Here is a 21,860-nt window from a genome sequence, read left to right as displayed (position 1 = left end):
TTGAATCTTTAAGCGCTCCATAACAAATTTTCCGTGTCTACACTGCTTGATGGTCAAATATGCACTGTCACATTTGAACCAAACCAAAATGGTGGCCATTATAAGTTGTAATGTTAATTTTTGGCCACCCTGTATATATATTAGAATAAATATACATACATTATAATGCATAAATTTAATAATGTACAGGAAGGAGTATGCTGAAAATTTTTTTTTTCGGGTTTATACAACTATACCAAATCATTTGGCATAAACAAAAGTGCATTTAACTTGGTGGCAGTGGTTGCTGACCACCTGACAGGTGACCCTTGAAAATAACACTCCTGTGTTTGTTCTTAGGCCCAGAGTGCTGCCAAGCAGCATTCACGTGGCCAAATGACTTGACTCTTTAGGATTAACAAAGCAACTTTTGAAGCTATCATCTGCAGTTCTTATAAAGTTTAAATGTGTTTTGGCTGTTTATATATAAAAAAAGTAGTTTTTCACTTATGAACTGAAATCAAGTCCTACAGAAAAGAAATACGTTTTTTTTTTTTTTTTTAAACTAACGAACTAACTTTAAACCACTTGGTCACTCTAGTGCCATTGCTCCTGCCTCCACATGGTACAGCTGGGAACCTGGGAGAAGAAAGTCACTCTTTCTTGGGGCTGAAAGATGCAAAAATGACTGCACTGACTTGAACACAGTTGGGGCTCCATTGTTCTGGCCCAAACTAGTAAGAAAAATGAGAAAATGAACCCATCTCAACAAAATGACAAAAATAGACTTGAACTCTCTTCATTCACCATTGTTCTTGGTTATATGCTCAATCACAGAACTCATAAGAAATCTGTCATCATTCCATATCCAGAAAATCTCGGAGAGCATAGTGGGATCACTGAAAAATTTTAAAAAGACTGAGATCAGGTGAACTTCTAGTTGAGACAACCAGTGCCAAATTCAGAGAGTCTATTTCAGATGAAAGCTTTTGGAGGAATTCCAACAACATTTTTCCCCTCATAATGCACTGAATTCACGAAAGGATTTATTTGAGAGTGGGATGAAATAAAAAACAACAAACTGTGATAACAAGGAGTAATAGATGTAAAAAGAATCACAATTAAAAAAGAAGTGATTAGTAGGCCAACATATACAGGCATACCGTGATTAACGAATAGGATGCGTTCCATGAAATTACTTCGTTAAGCAAAACTTCGTTTTCATAGGTAAAAATACTATGGCCAGAATAAGGATACGTTCCTACGTAAAGAAAATGAAAAGCTTTTTTTCGAACAAAGAAAAGTTTTATTAAATAAACAGTCAACTTGCATACAAAGTGAAATCACATTTTAAAATATGAGTCTAAAGTTGATTGTTTATGCTCTTTTTCTCTTTCATTTAACAATTGCCTATACGGAGTTATTGCATTTAACACTGATCGCTTAACAATAACACTTCTTCCTAAATCAGGATCATTTTCACTAAAAAAATTTAAATGTCATTCAATGTTTTCAATGTCATTTAAGCACCTTTTTAAATCTTTGATTGTTAACACTTTTTCGGCAGGAACTTCTTTAACTTCGTCTTCATTTTGTTTGCTTCGTTGCTAACAAGGTTTTCTAAATCTTCACTGAAAAACCATCATCTTCTGCATTCAATAAATTTCTAACATCCTCTTCATCAACATTTTCGAAACCTATTGATTGAGCCATCTGGATAACTTCATTTCTAACTTCTTGGATGTTATTTTAGTACAACTTATTCTAGTACAACTCCTGGCCAATATTTGCGCCAAACTCCATTTAAGCATTTCTTAGTGACTTCTTTCCAAGAACTATCAGTGTTTTCAATTGCGTTTTTAATGGTGTAGTTTTTCCAAAAAGTTTTAACTGTCATTTCCTCTTTATCCTCTAGTTCAGTTAAATTGCTTAATGTTTGACGCAGATAATAAGCTTTAAATGATGCTTTTACTTCCTGATCTAATGGTTGAATCAGGGAAGTTGTGTTTGCTGGAAGAAACACAACTTTGACTGGAATGCATGTGTCCAACATGTTAAGATTAGTAGGATGTCCCGGAGCATTGTCTAACAACAAAAGAGCTTTTTCTTCAAAGTTGTTTTTTTGACAGTACCGTTTTACTTCAGGACAAAAGTGGTTAACAAACCAATCAGTAAATAACTCCTTGGTAACCCACGCTTTTCTATTTGCTTTCCATATTACAGGTAAATTCGTTTTTATGTTACCTTTTAACGCCCTCGGATTTTCTGAATGGTAAACTAATAACAATTTTAATTTATAATCGCCAGAGGCATTTGATCCAAACGTTAAACAGTCTTTGGCTGCTTTGAACCCAGCAGCTGATTTTTCTTCAATAGAAATGAAGCTTTTTGTTGGTAGCAGTTTCCAGAACAAACCGCTTTCATGAACATTGAACACCAAATTTGGTGGAAAATTTTCACATTCAGTTATTTCCTTTAGTTTTTCTGGAAACTTATTTGCAGCTTCTCCTGTTAATTTTACACTATGAATCCTGGCCTGTTTTTTAAATTTCTCGAACCAACCACGAGAAGCCACAAAGTTTCCATAATTTCTTCAGTTTGTTTAGATTTCAGGTGATTAAACAAAAATAATGCTTTTTTCTTGAATCACCATTTGACTTAAAGGCATATGACATTGTGACATATCATCTATCCACAAACTTAACATTTTCTCCATTTTTTCTAAAATTGTACTCCTTAAACGAGTTAATTTTGCCGCTGTAACATCTGTACAATTCTGAGCAGACTATTTTATTTTTTCTGATTGACTTAGTATGGTTGTTAAAGTTGATTGCGCTAATCCTAAAGAATGTGCCACATCGGATTTTCTTTTGGCGCTTTCAACACATCGTACGATATTTAGTTTAGTTTCCAAAGAAATTGCTTTTCTTTGATTCTGACATTTTAACTAAAAAAAAATATTTCTATTAAAATTTATAAAATCTACGTTATGTAATGCTATCAAGGAACCTATGTCAATTATTGCAATGCGACACACTGAAACAACGTCAGTCATGTAAAGGAAATGGAGGACAGTTAAAAATCACGATCTGGCATGCCAAGAAAACTGACAGATATGGATCCTTGCAATGTACCACACTGAAACACACCCTGTGAAGTGTAAACAATGACTAAATTAGGCAATGACGCGCAAAACTGTTATAACAGACATACCCACAGCTCAGGTGCACTCCGGAGTATGCAACGAGTCGCCGTAGTCACCAATTAGATGATTGTTGGGTGTTGGCCTTAAATTGGAATATTTTTCATGTTAAATGGAGCTTGAAATTGCGGACTTCGTTATATCGAAGCTTCATTATCAGAGGTAACGTTAACCGAGGTATGACTGTATTTTGATCCTCACTTGCAATGCTCAAACTCCACCTAAGTCAATTAAAGCAGGATAAATAAATGGTAATATTGTTCCAATGCTTCAAGTGTCAAAGAAATTGGTATTCACAAGTAGCATTCTGTGGAATAACAATGTGCACTATTTGTGAGTCTTCCAACCATAACAATCACGTGTCACAAATTGAACGAGAGGTCTTTTTTTTTTTTAACCAAATTTAGTCGATTTATTAACCAATTGTTATATCAAATTATCTTCTATAAGTAGATTATAGACCTAGTTAGGATCCTTAGTTTATTCTAAATTGAGATAGCGAGATTTGAAAGCTAATCAATACTTAGGAGTCCGTAGAAATACCGTTCGTGAATTCCCACCATTTATAGACCTAGTTAGGATCCTTAGTTTATTCTAAATTGAGATAGCGAGATTTGAAAGCTAATCAATACTTAGGAGTCCGTAGAAATACCGTTCGTGAATTCCCACCATTTTTACACGATAGCATAAGCTTAGTGTAGTATAGTGCATAATATAATATTGTCAATTAATCAGTAAATCTATTAATCTTGATAAACTTTATTGTCAATTAAATTCTATTTTTAACTCTCTCTCTATATATATAACGACTTAATCGTAACAAATAATTAATACATAACTATAGTGGTACACGTGATACGGAAGTTGTATAAAGGGAACTCTTAGAAAACACTAGATACCGAAAAAAAAAATATATATAACATAACTGTTTTGGGATATAACTTAAGGATTTAATTTTTGTTTTGAATTTTATTGAATTAAATCGGAATCATGACTCTGACCAGAGCAGCAAAGCAAAAGGCTCAAGCTAATGGGAGTGCTGTGGTTCAGGGAAGAACTGAGGGGGGCAGTTGCCCTCTGAATCACAGTCTTTTAAAATGCACTGTTTGCTTGATGTTTGCGGAGCAGTCGGGTACGGGACATGATACTGCCAAGGGGGATGTCTTTGTGTGTGCACGATGTAAGGAGTGCAAGGAAATCAGGCGACAACTCAGCGTTGTTATGGGCCTTTATGAGAGCTTGAAGGACAGGGTGGATGCCCTCGAAGGAAATAAATTGAGGGCCCATCAAGCTCTCAGCTGCCCATATCAATGCCAGAGCTTGCACTTGGTCATCAGGCAACACAGAGGCAGCCCCCTAGGCAGAATGCGCTGGTCCCACAGGAACTAGTAGTTGTTGGTGACTCTATTGTCAGGGAAACGGGGAACATGCTTTGTAAAAAGGATAGGTGGAATAGGACCAGGGTATGTCTGCCAGGGGCAAAGGTTGATGACGTTGTAGAGCGGATATCATCTTTTAAGGGCACAAAAGGTGATATAGTTGTACACGTTGGCACAAATGATATTAAGAGTAGGAGACCGGCGGAATTACTTAGCAAGTACAGCTCACTGTTGAAAAAAAGCCGTGAATTAGGGTTGAACTTGAAACAGACACGATAGGAGGGAGTATATGATGAGAGCCTTGTCGATCAATTCGGCCCTGGAAAGATTGTGCAAGGCTCAAGGGGTAGAATTTTTTTCAGCCTGGACTGTACTTGTTAACAGGAGAGATTGCTTCTACAGGGATGGGATACACTTAAATAGAAAGGGTGCAAGAATTTTTGCTGATGCTGTCGAGGCAGTGTTAGGTGGGTCGGAAAACTGCTAGTTGGAGGGGATACAAGGACTAATAGATTAACAGTAGCCACTGGCAGAGGTGGAAGTGATTCTTGCACTGCTTCTATTGAAATGAGCAGAAGCCTGGAAAACAAGATGCAGGATATTTCAGAGACTGCTGGTAGTCATTGCGGTACAAGTAAACACATGGGTTGTGTTAGGGTAGCTAAGAATAGAAACAGGTGCATGTATACCTGCGTGTACACCAATGCTAGGAGTTTGGTAAATAAATTTGATGAATTTGAGGTATTGCTCAAAACATCAAAGGCAGATATTATTGGGATATCAGAGACGTGGTGTCACACAGATATAAGTAATGCGGAACTGGAATTTGGGGAATACAATGTGTATAGGAAGGATAGACAGGACAGGAGGGGAGGAGGGGTTATGCTATTAATTAAGAAACACATAAAGTCCAAGGAAGTGAAGCCAGTCGACATCGATGGACGGGGCAGTGTCGAGTCAGTCTGGTGTGACATAAGCATAGGGAACTCAAAATTGAGAGTAGGAGTGTGCTATAGGCCTAATGACTCTGATGAGTATAATAAGATATTGTACAGGGAAATAGAGTGGGCCAGTAAATCAGAGAGTCTTATAATGGGGGATTTTAATTTCCCAGATATTGACTGGAATTTGTGGATTGGTCACTCGCACACTAGCAAGGCTTTTGTGGATTTATTGGATGATTGTTTTCTACATCAGCATGTTCGTGAGGCAACAAGAGGGAGCAATACTCTTGATCTGATTATCAGTAGTGATTCTTCATGCATTAAGAATCTGCAGATAAATGAACCACTAGGTGGCAGTGATCACAGTGTGTTGAAGTGGGATTTACTCAAGGAGGTAACTACCATCAGAGGTAAAGGGAAGGGTTTTTGTTTTCGTAAAGGCGACTATGATGGTCTGAGACAGTATTTAAATTCTATACAGCGGGACCAACTGATGATGTTACCAACAGCAAACTCAAAATGGGAAGCATTCAAGGAACTAATCTTGGAGGCTACCAGGCTTTACATACCAACTAAGAAATATTGTTCAAGGTTTAGGCCTAAATGGTTGTCAGATGAATTAATGAGACATGTGGCAGAGAAGAAAAATGCATGGGATACGTACAAATTAATGGGTGACATGGAAGCCTATGATAGATATAAGTTGGTCTGTAACCAAGTCACAAAGGAGATTAGGCAGGCAAAGGCAGGCTACGAAAAATCCTTGGCAAAGGATGCAAAGAAAAACAGAAAAGAGTTCTTTACATATTTGAACTCGAGAAGGAAAGGGATGAATCAGATTGGTCCACTGGATATTGATGGTTCAACAGTTGAGGATCCTGCTCAGGTGGCTAACAATCTAAACGAGTATTTTGCATCTACATTCACGCATGAGGAGTTATTCAGGAAGGAGAATGATGTAGGTAAAGTAAACATTGGCAGTGAGCTGGATGATTTTGTAATAACTGAGAGGAAAGTGGAGGAGAGATTGTTGAGGATAAACATAAAAAAGGCACCTGGGGTGGATGGGATCTATCCAGTTATATTAAAGGAGGCAGCAAAGGAAGTATGCAAACCCCTAGCCATAATTATGAGAGCTTCTTTGGACTCAGGGGAGGTACCCATAGACTGGAGATGTGCAAATGTAACCCCAATTCACAAAGGAGGATCAAAGGCTGACACAAGTAATTATAGACCTGTTAGTTTAACTTCTGTTCCAGGTAAATTAATGGAGGCACTGGTTAAAGAAGCACTGCAGGATCATCTAGACAAGAATTCAGTTATAGCTCAGACGCAGCATGGTTTTGTTAAGGGCAGGTCTTGCCTGACCAATTTGATTGGATACTATGATGTAGTCACAAAAGAACTGGATGCAGGGAATAACTTTGATATTATATACTTGGATCTTAGACAGGCTTTTGATACTGTTGCACATGGAAGACTGCTGCACGAATTGGAGCAGTGTGGCATTGGAGGCAAATTGCTGCTATGGATAAGGGGTTGGTTGAGTGGCAGAAGACAGAGAGTGGTAATCAATGGACACTGCTCAACGTGGACTAATGTTATTAGTGGAGTTCCTCAAGGTTCAGTGTTGGGTCCGTTGTTGTTTTCGGTGTTTATGAATGATATTGATGATGGGATATCAAGTTTAATGTCCAAGTTTGCAGATGATACAAAGGTTGGCAGGGTCGTTAAGGACACTACTGACGCTATGCTGCTGCAACAGGATCTGGAAAGGTTGAACAGATGGGCTGAGAGGTGGCAAATGAAGTTTAACATTGACAAATGTAAAGTACTACATATGGGAAACAGTAACCCCAGAGCAACGTATCAACTCTGCGGTACTACACTGACAGTGGTGGAGAATGAAAAGGACCTGGGGGTAATTGTGCAGGCAGATATGAAGTTCTCTGAGCAGTGCAGACGAGCTGCAAGAGTAGCTCATAATGTGTTGTCAATGATATACAGGAATTTTTCTAGCAGGGATAAGGAGGTGATTATTCCCTTGTATAAGGCAATGGTTAGGCCACACCTTGAGTACTGTATACAGGTCTGGAGGCCTCATTTCAAGAAGGATGTAGAACTGCTGGAACGGGTACAGAGAAGGGCAACAAGATTAGTGAATGGAACAAAGGGTTGCTCTTACGAAGAAAGGCTTAAGTTTTGCAAATTACAGAGTCTGGAGACTAGGCACCGGCGAGGTGATCTGATAGAGGTGTACAAGGCTTTGAATGGTTTGAGCATGCTCAATGCCAATGGGATTCTTCATCTTGCTCAGAATAATCACCTGAGAGGGCATAAATTCAAATTGAGGAAGGACGGATGTCGGATAGATGTGCGGAAATTTGCCTTTGGCCAGCGGGTGGTTGGTTGGTAGAACCGACTTCCATCACTTGTTGTAGAAGTTGATAGCCTAAACAAATTTAAAGCTCAACTGGACAGGTATTTGGAACGAACAGATGGGTGAAATGGGAGTGGGTTTTTTTTTTTTTTTTTTTTGGCTGATGCTGAATAAGCTTGCTTTCTTGCATCATATGCCTCTACTAATGCTAATGCTAATGCTAATCAAACATCTGTGGTGGCTCAGAATCCGAAATGTTCCAACTGTAAATGGGAGCACTCTGCCTAAGTTTGCTACTCAGTAACAAATATAATTTCACTGTGGTACCACATAAATCTCCAGACTAAACCAGAAGGATGAGTGTAATTAGCCATAGGTTTCTACTGTCATGGTTGTAGTGGTAGTGGTGGTAGTAGTAGTGGCAAATAATGCAAGAAAGCAAGGTTATATAGTATTAGCAAAAAAAAAACAAAAAAAAAAACAATACACTCCCCCATCCATACCTCCAAGAATTTGTTTAGTGCTTCCTTCAATTTGTTCAAAGTATCCACTTCTGCAACAACAGATGGAAGCCTGTTCGAACAGTTAACCATCCTTCCTCAACTTATATTTTTGCCCCCTCGTTTGTAGTCTCAGCAAGGGGAAGAGTGCCATTCCATTCATTAGAAGATTCAATTTGTTCAAAGTATCCACTTCTGCAACAACAGATGGAAGCCTGTTCGAACAATCAACCATCCTTCCTCAACTTATATTTATGCCCCCTCATGTGTAGTCTCAGCAAGAGGAGTGCCATTCATGAGAAGATTATATTCTTTTGCTCAGTGGGGAAGTACATTATCGCTGCACAATGCACAAGTTCTCATTGAAAAATTATGTCCTTAATATATGTTGAGGGAGTATAGATTAAATAAGTTGCCACTGTGTCATTTTTAAATTTGATATTTTTTGTGGATACGTTACTTTTTGGTGTCATTATATATATGAGAAAACAGATAAAACTGATGTTCTGCAGCACTAACTCTGTCAGTTGCAGTATGTGAACCTACCAGATGCTGTTATGAAAGAAGAAAGAAGTGATGCACAGTGGTTCTTGATTATGGAACTGAAAAGTACACAAGAAAGTTTGAAATAATTGGACCATTGTAATAATTTGGGCTTTCTCAAAGGTCAGTACTGGGACCCTTTTTTTTTGATTTTCTTAAATAACATTGATGAATGGATAGAGGGCACAATGTAAAAATATGCAGATGATGTCAAGGTCAGTAGAGTAGTTAATTATCAGTGCTAAGCAGATCATCTGGACAATTTAGATTTCAGAGATGGTCAAAAAAGTGGCAGCTCTTTCAATACAACAAAATGCAAGGTCTTTTGGTGAAAGTAAAAAAAAAAAAAGATGAAATGAGTGAGGGCAAATTCTTCACTCTTGTAAATTATTCAAAATTAGGGGGCCAAAAATGGGTAATTTTTGATTGCTACAGATGGCAGTAATCAAAGCGATTCCAATCTATATCCCACTGTGGGATATAGATTGGAATCACTTTCATAATTTAAAAAAAATATCATTAAATCAAAAGCAGCATGCTCTCAGTGTGCATTAGAAGGTGACTCTACTGGATACAACATTGGGTATCTTTTCCTAAACAGCCCGAAGGTTTAGAAATGTATCCTGTAGACTATTTTCATTCATTTGATGAAAATACTTATGGTATTTTCATTAAATGAATGGAATCCAAGAAACACTCTAATGTGACCCTCATTATCTTCCATCAGTCAGTTGGAGAACCAAGAATTGCCTGGAATAACCCTTGAAGCCTTTAATAATGCCCATTTCAGTTGGCTGCAACAGCACAAGTTGCATTTGGAGGTAGTTTGTTAGATAAATTTCGCATATAATTAGGCAAATAATTAGGGCAACTGAAATGTGTAGTGATTAAGACAATAATTGAGACTGCCAGGAAAAAAAAACCACGCGTGTACCCTGTACGCACAAAAGATGTTTTTTGTGTAAAAATCTTTGAAGACACCTACTAAATTTCGAACTGCTAGAACCAAAATTATGAACGATGTAATTTATGCTCACGCCCGCTACTTACTCTAACTGAATCGATTTTAGTGATAAATAGGATACCCACGCCTGCTGCTTACTCTACTGAATCAACACTTGGAAGAGGTTAATTAGGGTAATTAGGCCAATAGCCTAATTACCCATTTAATTGTAGCCATTTGTTGAATAGTATGGTTGCAACAATACAAGTATTTGTATTGTTACAATCATACTATATTGTGAACCGATTCATGTTGGATCACGTTACTCTGTCATGGTTTGTCGCAGATTGCACATGCAGCCCTACGAGATATGCAAGAAACAGCAGTATCCATGCATAATACCCTATCGACAAAACTATAACTTGGCTCAGGATCTCAGAGTACAAGCGTGAGATGGTAACACTGTACATTCCATTTCGCAATGAGAAAACAGTGATACTGTCAATGATGAAATATATCAAGATGTACAATGACAACGAAGTGCTCATATTAGATCGTAAATTGTATGAATTGGACTTGGACATTCACAAAATGATTGAAATATGTAAGATGTGTCAAAACAACAACGAGGTTGATCCTGGCGAAGCATGCGGTAATGACCTGCATAGCCTTGTAACATGACTGCAAGAAGAAAACCCCTTTCAAAGCTTTTACAGTCATCCAAACAGCGAAGATGAATGAGGATCTAAAGCTCACCACGCTCAACCAACTCAGCACAATTCGAAAGAAATGTGAGAACTTCTGCAACTTAATGAGAATGGCCAATGACAAGCAAAAGATTCTACTCATACATGTAATTCGAAGTCTGTTATCTCCCAATTGTGAACCGATTCAACTATTCTTGACCAGCCCAGTTGGTTACAGTAAATTTGCAATAAAACATTTGATTCACTTCTTGATGGAAATATACAACCGCTTCAGTAATACAGACTTAGTTTCTGCTTTATTGCTACAGTAGTCTCCAAGAATCAGATGATCATATATCAGCAATTACAGAAGGCTTCCCATTGTGTAAGTATTTCATTGTGAACATGTATTTAACTTTCAGTGTAATAATTTTATTTTATTGTGCTTGCTTTTCAGTATATATCATTATAATTCAATATGGTTGCATTTAGATTTATTTGTTCTAATTAATTATTTGCAGAAAGAGCACAGTCAGACTTTAGCAAAGCTGAATTTCGTATTAGCTTTGGTCGAATGTATTTTGGAACTGGCAAAGATTAAGTCAAATCCCCTCTCTGCTTTAACAGATTCTTTTCCAAAAAAAGAGGTAAGAAAATAGTTTATCTGTCTTTTAGGTTTATTCTTGGCCTTGTTTATTTCTCATATATTTTCGTTTTTAATGGAGTGATTTGTGATTTTTACAACTACATAACTTCCATTTAAATAACATAATAGAAATTCTAGAATATCTGATCACCTTTTTATAACCCATTAACCATTCATTTCTGAGTTCTTCAAACCAACACACACGCGCGCACACACACACACACACACACACACACACACACACACACACACACTGACTGAAATAAAATCTCTGGCTCTTTGATCACATTGTCAGCTCAATGCAACTTGCAGTATCTTTCAGGGTTTGTGTTTTCACCCTTTTTTAAATTTCAAAAATTTAAATATGCCACTGATTAATTAACTGGCCTGCCTAGATTTTGATGATTCAAAATGTTTCCAAATTAATAGTGTTTCTAGGTTTACTTACGGTGGTACCTTGGTTTGCGAGCATAATTCGTTCCGGAAACGTGCTCATAATCCAAAGCACTCGTATATCAAAGCGAATTTCCCGATAAGAAATAATGGAAACCCAGATGATTTGTTCCAAAACTCAAAAATATTCATATACTGTAAAAATGATTAATACAAAATACATATACCTTTTTATATTTTTAATATTTAAATTTAATATACATAAAGCAATCGAATTTATTAATTATTGGGTAGGACGATTTTCACTGTCACTAACGGAATCACTGCTATCTGTTGACTTTTCCTTTTTGTGTGACTTTAACAAGGAATCTATCTAATGACACTTGCTTTTGCCTCCTTTTGAGGATTTCACGGAAATATGACATTGCATTGTCGTTAAACAGATTCATCACTCGCACTGCCACAGCCTTACTCGGGTGGTGCTTTTCTACAAAATTTTGCACTGTTTCCCACATTTTACACACCTCCCTAATCTCATCTGAAGAGAGAGATGTCTCCATTTTTTTTTTTCCTCCTCCTCAGACGAGATCTCCTCCATAACCTCTCTGTTGCTCGCGATGCAGATCCATCAGTTCGTCGGTGGTAAACTCCTGGCCATATTCCTCCACCAGCTCTTGAATGTCGTCCTTATTCACCTCCTGTTCATGAGCAAACCCCTCAATGCAATCAGACCACGGTTTTCTCTAAGCAGAATTGAGGGTTCTCTTGGTGACCCCATCCCAGGTTTTATCGATGATCTTGAGGCAGTTTACGATGTGGAAATGATTTTTCAAAAACTCTCGGAGAGTAAGGTTAGTTCCTTCGGTCACCTCAAAGCATTGCTGAAATAGTGCCTTGATGTAAAGCTTTTTAAAGTTCGAAATGACCTGCTGATCCATGGGCTGGAGTAATGGAGTAGTGTTGGGAGGAAGGAACTTGACCTTAATGAACTCGAATTCTTCCAGTAAGTCGTCCTCAAGGCCTGGAGGATGAGCAGAAGCATTATCCATAACCAGCAAGACTTTGAGTAGCAGTTTTTTTTTTCTAAAAGGTATTTCTTCACTGCAGGACCGAAGACCTCGTTGATCCACTCAACGTACAAGATACGAGTGACCCAAGCCTTGCTGTTGGACCTCCACATAACATTTAACTGGCTCTTCTCCACCTTTGATTTCTTGAAGGCTCGTGGATTCTCAGAATGATACACGAGCAGGGGCTTGACTTTGAAATCACCGCTTGCATTAGCACACAGCAAGAGGGTGAGATGGTCTTTCATGGGCTTGTGACCGAGCATTGCATTCTTTTCTGCTGTAATGTAGGTCCTCTTTGGCATCTTTTTCCAAAAAATCCCTGTCTCATCGCAATTAAAAACTTGCTGCAGCAGGTAACACTTGGAAACCATGAGCTTCTGGAACTCGGCAACGAACGCCTCAGCTGCTTTAGTGTCCGAACTCGCAGCCTCTCCGTGCCTCACAACACTATGGATGCCACTTCTCCTCTTAAAGTTATGAAACCATCCCCTGCCTCACCTTGAAGCCTTCTTCGTTTTCTGTAGACGTACCTGGCAGTTTACTTAAGAGGTCGGCGGACATGGCCTTTCCCTTCTCACAGATCAAGTTCTCGGTCACAGTATCACCTGCTAGTTGCTTCTCATTTATCCACACCAAAAGCAAATTTTCTACATCTTCCAGAATACATGGCTGTTGCTTTGATATTCTTGTGACTCCTTTTGCTACATCTAGTCCCCTTAGTTCTTCTTTCTTCTTTAATACTGTGCAAATCGTTGACATAGACTTCTTATAAAATCTTGCGATGGCAGCCACTTTCATACCTTGTTCGTGCTTCCCGATGATTTCCTTCTTAACTTCTACCGTAATCATTTCCTTCTTACCGCCTTCCTTTTCAACCCTTTTCTTCATTGGGGCCATTTTCGTAGTGTACAGTTAATAAAGAACAGTCACTACATTTGAACACAAAATAAAAAAATGCTTTACGCACATACACACGTGGTCACAACGCTAGCACGAATGTTGACTGTATACTAATGAAGTATGTCGACTGAGACAGAGCATGTGAGATGATTACCCACAATCACCATCAGCATGTGATCACGTGACACTTGGCAGACAATTTTTGGGGAATAAAGCACAATTACAAAATGAGGAGGCACGCTTGATACACATAAACAAAGCTGTGCACGTGTAGCAACTGAATAAACAACACCGTAAAGGCAGAGATACACTATTAACACCTCACATTTTACTAATGCACATATCTAGGGGTTACTACCATAAAACAATAAAAACAATTTCCAGTTGCATTTCTGCTAGTGGAATCTGTTATAAATTGGTAGTAAACTTGATCTAATTGCATTTGCGATTGCTGGAATTGTGTTGGTTTTTACGTTATTATGGTGAAATGTGTTTCCCCCTTCACTGATATAAAAAACATAAATACATTTTCAGAATCTTCTCTTCATTCCTATTGTGTTGCGTTCGGTTGGGGTGATTCTGCATTCCACTACCATTTCTTGTAACCACAAAGGCGAATCATGCATAAGCGAATTCGGTTCGTGTTATATAAGATATCGTTTCCCTATTTATAAATCGTGTATGATCAAATTCGTGTGATGTAAACACGTGTTATACGAGGACTGACTGTACTCATATTGCAAGACCTCGCTCATTTATCAAGTTAAAATTTATTAAAAATTTTTGCTCATCCTGCAAAACACTCTCAGACCAAGATACTTGCAATCCAAGGTACCACTGTAATTCTAAAAATCCAAACTGTTTTTCCCCATTGTGTACATTTTTTTTAAAAATGGTAAGAATTATTTTCTTAGATACAAATTCCTTGCATACATGAAATGTTTGATAGTACGAACCGGAACTGTAATGTTCAATATGTTCTACGTTGATATCAATATTTGTAAAATAATAAGAGAAGTTTACCTCAATATGAGAATGAGAATTCTGTTAACGTTCGCCTGCCATTTCTGATCTCCAATTCGTGGGCTTTTACATGCATGCACGAAGACAAATAATCCCTATTGAAATTTCATGCTCACCCATATTCGGTAAGTTTCTTTCCTCTGATCACGATATATGGGCAAAAAGCATTGTTAGCTTCGGGAAGGGAAATCGATTTGCAATTTTTTCGTTAAATTTCTTTTAATTAATTTAATTTTTAATTGTGCTCATGTGATTTTTAATTGTGCTCATGTGATTTTTAATTGTGTTCAATTGATTTTTAATTATTTGTTTATTGTAGTGTAAGATTTTTGATTTTTTTCGTTTTAATTGCTCCAGAGTAATACGGAAGTATTCTACGTATTATATTGAGGTAAACTTCTCTTATTATTTTACAAATACATGAAACGTGTACTACTTCCTTTGTGACTGATAGGTATGACATACCCAGACATGTTAGATATTTCAAGACCTGCATTTGGTTGTTTTTTGGTGGTCGTTCTAACTGATATCTGCTTCTAAGGCAACTTTCCTATTCTGTATATTTCACAGTGGCAACTTGTGTGAACAAACCAAATATATTTTGTTACGTTTGTGGTGACTATATATAGAAAAATCTATTATGGTGAAATAACAGCAGGATATAACATCATTTATGAAGAATTGGGCCCTCCCATATAGAGGGATTGTGATTGTGGAAAAGTAGTAAAAAGAAAGCCATGACATTTGTCATTCCCCGTTTTATAGATGGAACCTCATGATCATATTAATGACCGCTATGTTTGTTCCATAAATGTAATATGTTATAATGCAAAGAATCAATGTGTACCCCAGCAGCATTCAGCTAAGTCCAGTAACGCACAAGCCAGAATTAACAGTACCATCTCTGCTACTTTCTTGAACATATGTCATCAATGCCAAATCTGACATTTTTTATCTAGAGGGTAATGTAACTATTGTGATAGTTAAATTCATAACTCTAGATCGCCGCTGTTCACACCAAATGAACCTTTACAATCTTGTGAAAGATTTAAATTTATGCAAAGCATCAGCAGAGTTTTTAGGATCACAGCTGAAATCCAAGTATCTGCTGGGCCCAGAAACAGTCTTTTCATGGCACAGACATCGTGAGAAAGAATTGGTTCCTTATTTTTCCAAAGAAGGCTCGATGATATATTCCAACAATATTCCTACAGTTATATAGACTGATGAGCCAAAACCTTATGACAACCTACCTAATATGGTGTTGGTCCTCCACGTGCAGCAAAACAGCTTGTATCCAGTGAGGCATGAATGCTACAAGATTACTAACTGTGTCTTGTGGTATCTGATACCGACATGTAACCAGCAGATCCTTTAACTCCTGTATGGTCTGTAGTTCAAACACCACAGATCGGAGTTGCTGTTTCAACACAAACCACAGATGCTAGATGGGATTGATGTCTGGGAATTTGGAGGCCAGGGTAATACCTGGAAGTCTACCTCATATTCCACGAACCAGTCTCGAACAATCCAGGTGGTGTGGCATGGCGCATTATTCTGCTGAAAGATGGCATTGCCAGTGGGGAATAACGTCATGAAAGGGTGTACCTGGTGAGCAATGATGTTTAGGTAGGTGGTAAATATCAGAGTGCACGGCACATGGATGACTGGACCCAGGGTATCCAGCAGAACATCACCCAAAGCATGACACAACCGCCACCGGCTTGTTTTCGTCCCACAGTGTATCCAGTCACCATCACTTCCCCAGGTAAACGAAGCACATGTACCCGACTGTCCACATGGTGCAACAGGAAACATGATTCATCGGACCAGATGACCTTTTAGTCACTCAAGGTCCAGTTTCGATGCTAGCGTGCCCATTGTAGGCATTGTCACTGGTGAACCGTGGTTAGCATGGCCACTCAGAGCTGCCTGTGGCTACGCAGCCCCATTTTCAGCAGGGTTCGATGTACTGTGTGTTGTGACACATTACTCCAGTCACCAGCATTCCAGTTACCAGCGAGTTCTTCCACAGTCACCCTTCTGTTGCCACATACCATCCAGGAGAGCCTTTGAGCATTGATGAGCTGTGGTCGTCCAACACCTTGCTGGCAGTTCATGGATTCCCCCTTCTCAGATCACTTTCGGTATGTACTAACCACAGCTGATCATGAGCACCCACAAGCTATGCCATTTCGGATATGCTTTGACCCAGTTGTCTGGCCATTACAATTTGTACTTTGTCAAACTCGCTTAAGTCCACTGTCTTTCCCATCTGAAGAACAAAAGTAACACTGGAAAGAGGGTGCTGACTCTCTTTAAAAATTACAGCTGTGAATTACAGGCTCTGAAAAAGCGATGTGTTTGCCTTTTTATTTACCTAATTGTTATTTTATATTGTACTTTATATGTAGTCTTATAGTTATAGCTACGCTGGTTATATTTATTTTTAATTTAGATAAACAGTTTTCATAGATTACTACTTAATATATGTAAAACCGTTATTTCGTTTGAATCTTGCAGCCATTGTTTTTATATAGTAGGGAATTCAAATTTTTAATTGTGGTAACTAGGTAGCTCTAATGTATAATTATGTAGCGTAATATGCATCACTGCATTTAGGATTCTATTAGATAGAGTAGTATTGACAATTAATTAATTAAATTTATTGATCTTATTAATTTAAAATATCGTGCCCCAGACTAGAGCAGCAAAGCAATGGGCACAAAGTGGCAGGAGTGCTGTGACTCGGGGGAGAATTCTCTAATGCATCACAGCCTTAAAAAATGTGCAACTTGTGAAATGTTTGCCGAACTCTCTGGAACAAAACATGATCTAGCCAAGGAGGATGTCTTTGTGTGTGCCAGGTGCAGAGTGTCTAGAAATTAGGCATCAACTCAGCGTTCTATTGGGCGTCTATTGAGAGCTTGAGGTGTAGGGTAGATGCCCTCGAAGAAATTAATATGAAGGGCCCATCAGGCTCTCAGCCGCCCAACTCAACGACAGAGCTCACTCCTGGGTATCAGGCAACACAGCAGCAATCCCCGAGGCAGAATGCGCTTGTCCCAAAGGAACTAGTTATTGTTGGTGACTCTATTGTCAAGGAGACGGGGAATATATTGTGTAAAAAGGATGGATATAACAGGACCAGAGTATGTCTGCCAGGGGTAAAAGTTGATGACGTTGTAAAGCATATATCTTTTAAGGTGTACACAATGGCACCAATGACGTTAAGAGTAGAAGATCTGCAGATTTACTTAACAACTATAGGTCAATGTTGCAAAAAAAGTCGTGAGTTAGGGTGAAATTTGGAAGTGTCTGCAATTCTGCCCAGACTCGATAGGAGGGAGTACATGATGATAGCCTTGTCAATCAATTCGGCCCGGGAGGGAAGGTGCAAGGTTCAAGGGGTAGAATTTTTTTCAATGTGGTCTGTGCTTCTTAACAGGAGAGACTGCTTCTACAGGTGCAAGAATATTTGCTGAGCTATCAAGGCATTGTTAGATGGGTCGAAAAACTGCTAACTTGGGGGGATTCACAGACTAAAAGGTTAAAAGTAGCCGCAGGCAGAGGTGAAGGTGATTTTTGCACAACTTCTATTAGAATAAGTAGCGACCTGGAGTGAGGGGTGCTGGAGTTTCAGAGGCTGATGGCAGTCATCGTGAAACAGGTGGGTATATGGGATGTGTCAAGGTAAATAGGAATAGGTGCATGTATACCAATGCTAGGAGTATAGTAAATAAAATTGATGAATTTGAAGTGTTGGTCAAGGCATCAAAGGTGAATATTGTTGGGATATCAGAGACGTGGTGTCACACTGGTATTAGGAATGCAGAATTGGAATTTGGGGAGTACTATGTGTACAGAAAGGATAGACAGGATACTAAGGGAGGAGGTGCCATGCTGTTAATTAAGAAAAACATAAAATCAAAAGAAGTGCATCCAGTTGATATAGATGAACAGTGCACTGTTGAGTCAGTTTGGTGCGACATAAACACTGCGAAAGCAAAAATAAGAGTAGGAGTGTGTTATTGGCCTAATGACTCGAATGATACAATGAACAATTGTACAGAGAAATAGAGTGGGCTAATAAATCAGAATGTCTTATAATGGGAGATTTTAACTTCCCAGATATTGACCGGAACTTGTGGGTTGGTCACTCACACACTAGTAAGAAAATTTTGTGGATTTATTGGATGATTGTTTTCTGCAGCAGCATGTTCGAGAGACAACCAGAGAGGGTAATACTCTTGATCTGGATATCAACAGTGATCATTCGTGTATTAATAATTTGCAGATAAAAGAACCACTAGGTAGCAGTGATCACACCGTACTGATGTGTGATTTACTTCAAGATATAATTACCATTATAATTAAGTAGCCGCAGGCAGAGGTGAAGGTGATTTTTGCACAACTTCTATTAGAATAAGTAGCGACCTGGAGTGAGGGGTGCTGGAGTTTCAGAGGCTGATGGCAGTCATCGTGAAACAGGTGGGTATATGGGATGTGTCAAGGTAAATAGGAATAGGTGCATGTATACCAATGCTAGGAGTATAGTAAATAAAATTGATGAATTTGAAGTGTTGGTCAAGGCATCAAAGGTGAATATTGTTGGGATATCAGAGACGTGGTGTCACACTGGTATTAGGAATGCAGAATTGGAATTTGGGGAGTACTATGTGTACAGAAAGGATAGACAGGATACTAAGGGAGGAGGTGCCATGCTGTTAATTAAGAAAAACATAAAATCAAAAGAAGTGCATCCAGTTGATATAGATGAACAGTGCACTGTTGAGTCAGTTTGGTGCGACATAAACACTGCGAAAGCAAAAATAAGAGTAGGAGTGTGTTATTGGCCTAATGACTCGAATGATACAATGAACAATTGTACAGAGAAATAGAGTGGGCTAATAAATCAGAATGTCTTATAATGGGAGATTTTAACTTCCCAGATATTGACCGGAACTTGTGGGTTGGTCACTCACACACTAGTAAGAAAATTTTGTGGATTTATTGGATGATTGTTTTCTGCAGCAGCATGTTCGAGAGACAACCAGAGAGGGTAATACTCTTGATCTGGATATCAACAGTGATCATTCGTGTATTAATAATTTGCAGATAAAAGAACCACTAGGTAGCAGTGATCACACCGTACTGATGTGTGATTTACTTCAAGATATAATTACCATCAGGGGTAAAGGAAAGGGTTTTTGCTTCCGTAAAGTTGAGTACAGTGGTCTCAGACAGTTTTTAAATTCTGTACAGTGGGATCAACTGACGATGTAACCAATAGTAAATTCTAAGTGGGAAGCATGCAATCATGGAAGCTACTAAAAATTTCATACCTATTAAGAAATATTGTTCAAGGTTTTGGCCTAAATGGTTGTCAAAGGAACTAATGAGTTTCGTGACAGAGAAGAAATATGCATGGGATGCATATAAATTATCGAGCAACAGAAGCCTATGGCAGATATAAGCTAGTCTGTAATCAGGTCACTAGCATTAGCATTAGTAGAGGCATTTGATGCAAGAAAGCAAGCTTATGCAGCATCAGCCAAAAAAAAAAAAAAAAAAACCCACTTCCACTTCACCCCTCTGTTCGTTCAAAATACCTGTCCAGCTGAGCCTTAAACTTATTTAGGCTATCAACCTCCACCACAAGGGATGGCAGTCTGTTCCACCAACCAACCACCCGCTGGCTAAAGGCAAATTTCCGCACGTCTATCCTACATCTGTCTTTCCTCAATTTGAATTTATGCCCTGTCAGGTGATTTTTCTGAGCTAGAGGAAGAATCCCATCAGCATTGAGCATGCTTAAACCATTCAAGGCTTTATACACCTCTATCAGATCACCTCGCTGGTGCCTAGTCTCCAGACACTGTAATTTGCAAAACTTAAGCCTTTCTTCGTAAGAGCACCCCTTTGTTCCATTCACTAATCTTGTTGCCCTTCTCTGTACTCATTCCATCAGCTCTACATCCTTCTTGAAATGAGGCCTCCAGACCTGTATACAGTACTCTAGGTGTGGCCTGACCATTGCCTTATACAATGGAATAATCACCTCCTTATCCCTGCTGGAAAAATTCCTGTATATCATTGACAATACTCCATGAGCTACTCTTGCAGCCCGTCTGCACTGCTCAGAGAACTTCATATCTGCCTGCACAACCACCCCCAGGTCCCTTTCATTCTCTACCACTGTCAGTGTAGTACCACAGAGTTGATACGTTGCTCTAGGGTTGCTTTTTCCCATGTGTAGTACTTTACATTTGTCAATGTTAAACTTCATTTGCCACCTCTCAGCCCATCTGCTCAACCTTTCCAGATCCTGTTGCAGCAGCATAGTGTCAGTAGTGTCCTTGACAACCCTGCCAACCTTTGTATCATCTGCAAACTTGGACATTAAGCTTGATATACCATCATCAATATCATTTATAAATACAGAAAACAATAATGGACCCAACACTGAGCCCTGAGGGACTCCACTAATAACATTAGTCCATGATGAGCAGTGTCCATTGATTACCACTCTCTGTCTTCTCCCCCTCAACCACCCCTTTATCCATAGCAGCAATTTGCCTCCAATGTCACACTGCTCCAATTTGTGTAGCAGTCTTCCATGTGCAACAGTATCAAAAGCCTTTCTAAGATCCAAGTATATAATATCAAAGTTATTCCCTGCATCCAGTTCTTTTGTGACTGCATCATAGTATCCAATCAAGTTGGTCAGGCAAGACTTCCCCTTAACAAAACCATGCTGTGTCTGAGCTATAACTGAAGTCTTGTCTAAATGATCCTGCAGTGCTGCTTTAACCAGTGCCTCCATTAATTTTCCTGGAACAGAAGTTAAGCTCACAGGTCTATAATTACTTGTGTCAGCCTTTGATCCTCCTTTGTGAATTGGGGTCACATTTGCACATTTCCAGTCTATGGGTACCCCCCCTGAGTGCAAGGAAGCTCTCATAATTATGGCTAAGGGTTTGCTTACTTCCTTTGCTGCTTCCTTTAATATAACTGGATAGATCCCATCCACCCCGGGTGCCTTTCTTTTGTTTATCTTCAACAGTTTCTCCTCCACTTTACTCCCAGTTATTTCAAGATTCTGTATCTTACTGCTAGAGTTGAATACACCTCTGGCATTCCCCTTGCTGAATAACTCCTCATGTGTGAATGTCGATGCAAAATATTCATTTAGTTTGTTAGCTACCTGAGCAGGATCATCAACAGTTGACCCATCAATATCAAGTGGACCAATCTGATTCATCCCCTTCC

At 38.8% G+C, this 21,860-nt stretch overlaps 1 protein-coding gene across 1 annotated transcript in view; it reads left to right on the top strand.

Moving 5' to 3' along the window:
- LOC150076546 (serine/threonine-protein kinase unc-51-like) overlaps positions 1-21,860 on the top strand; it is a 462,846-nt gene that overhangs the window by 353,197 nt on the left and 87,789 nt on the right. Inside the window, exon 21 of the mRNA XM_090387194.1 lies at positions 11,078-11,203. Within this exon, the coding sequence (XP_090243320.1) occupies positions 11,078-11,203 (126 nt within the window). The remainder of the gene's footprint in view (positions 1-11,077; positions 11,204-21,860) is intronic.

The sequence above is a fragment of the Mastigoproctus giganteus genome, chromosome 13 (genome assembly GCF_048544385.1).
Source record: "Mastigoproctus giganteus isolate SK-2022 chromosome 13, ASM4854438v1, whole genome shotgun sequence".
Taxonomy (NCBI): domain Eukaryota; kingdom Metazoa; phylum Arthropoda; class Arachnida; order Uropygi; family Thelyphonidae; genus Mastigoproctus; species Mastigoproctus giganteus.
Note: the sequence above shows the minus strand (reverse complement) of the source record. Positions and strands in the feature narration are given on the sequence as shown.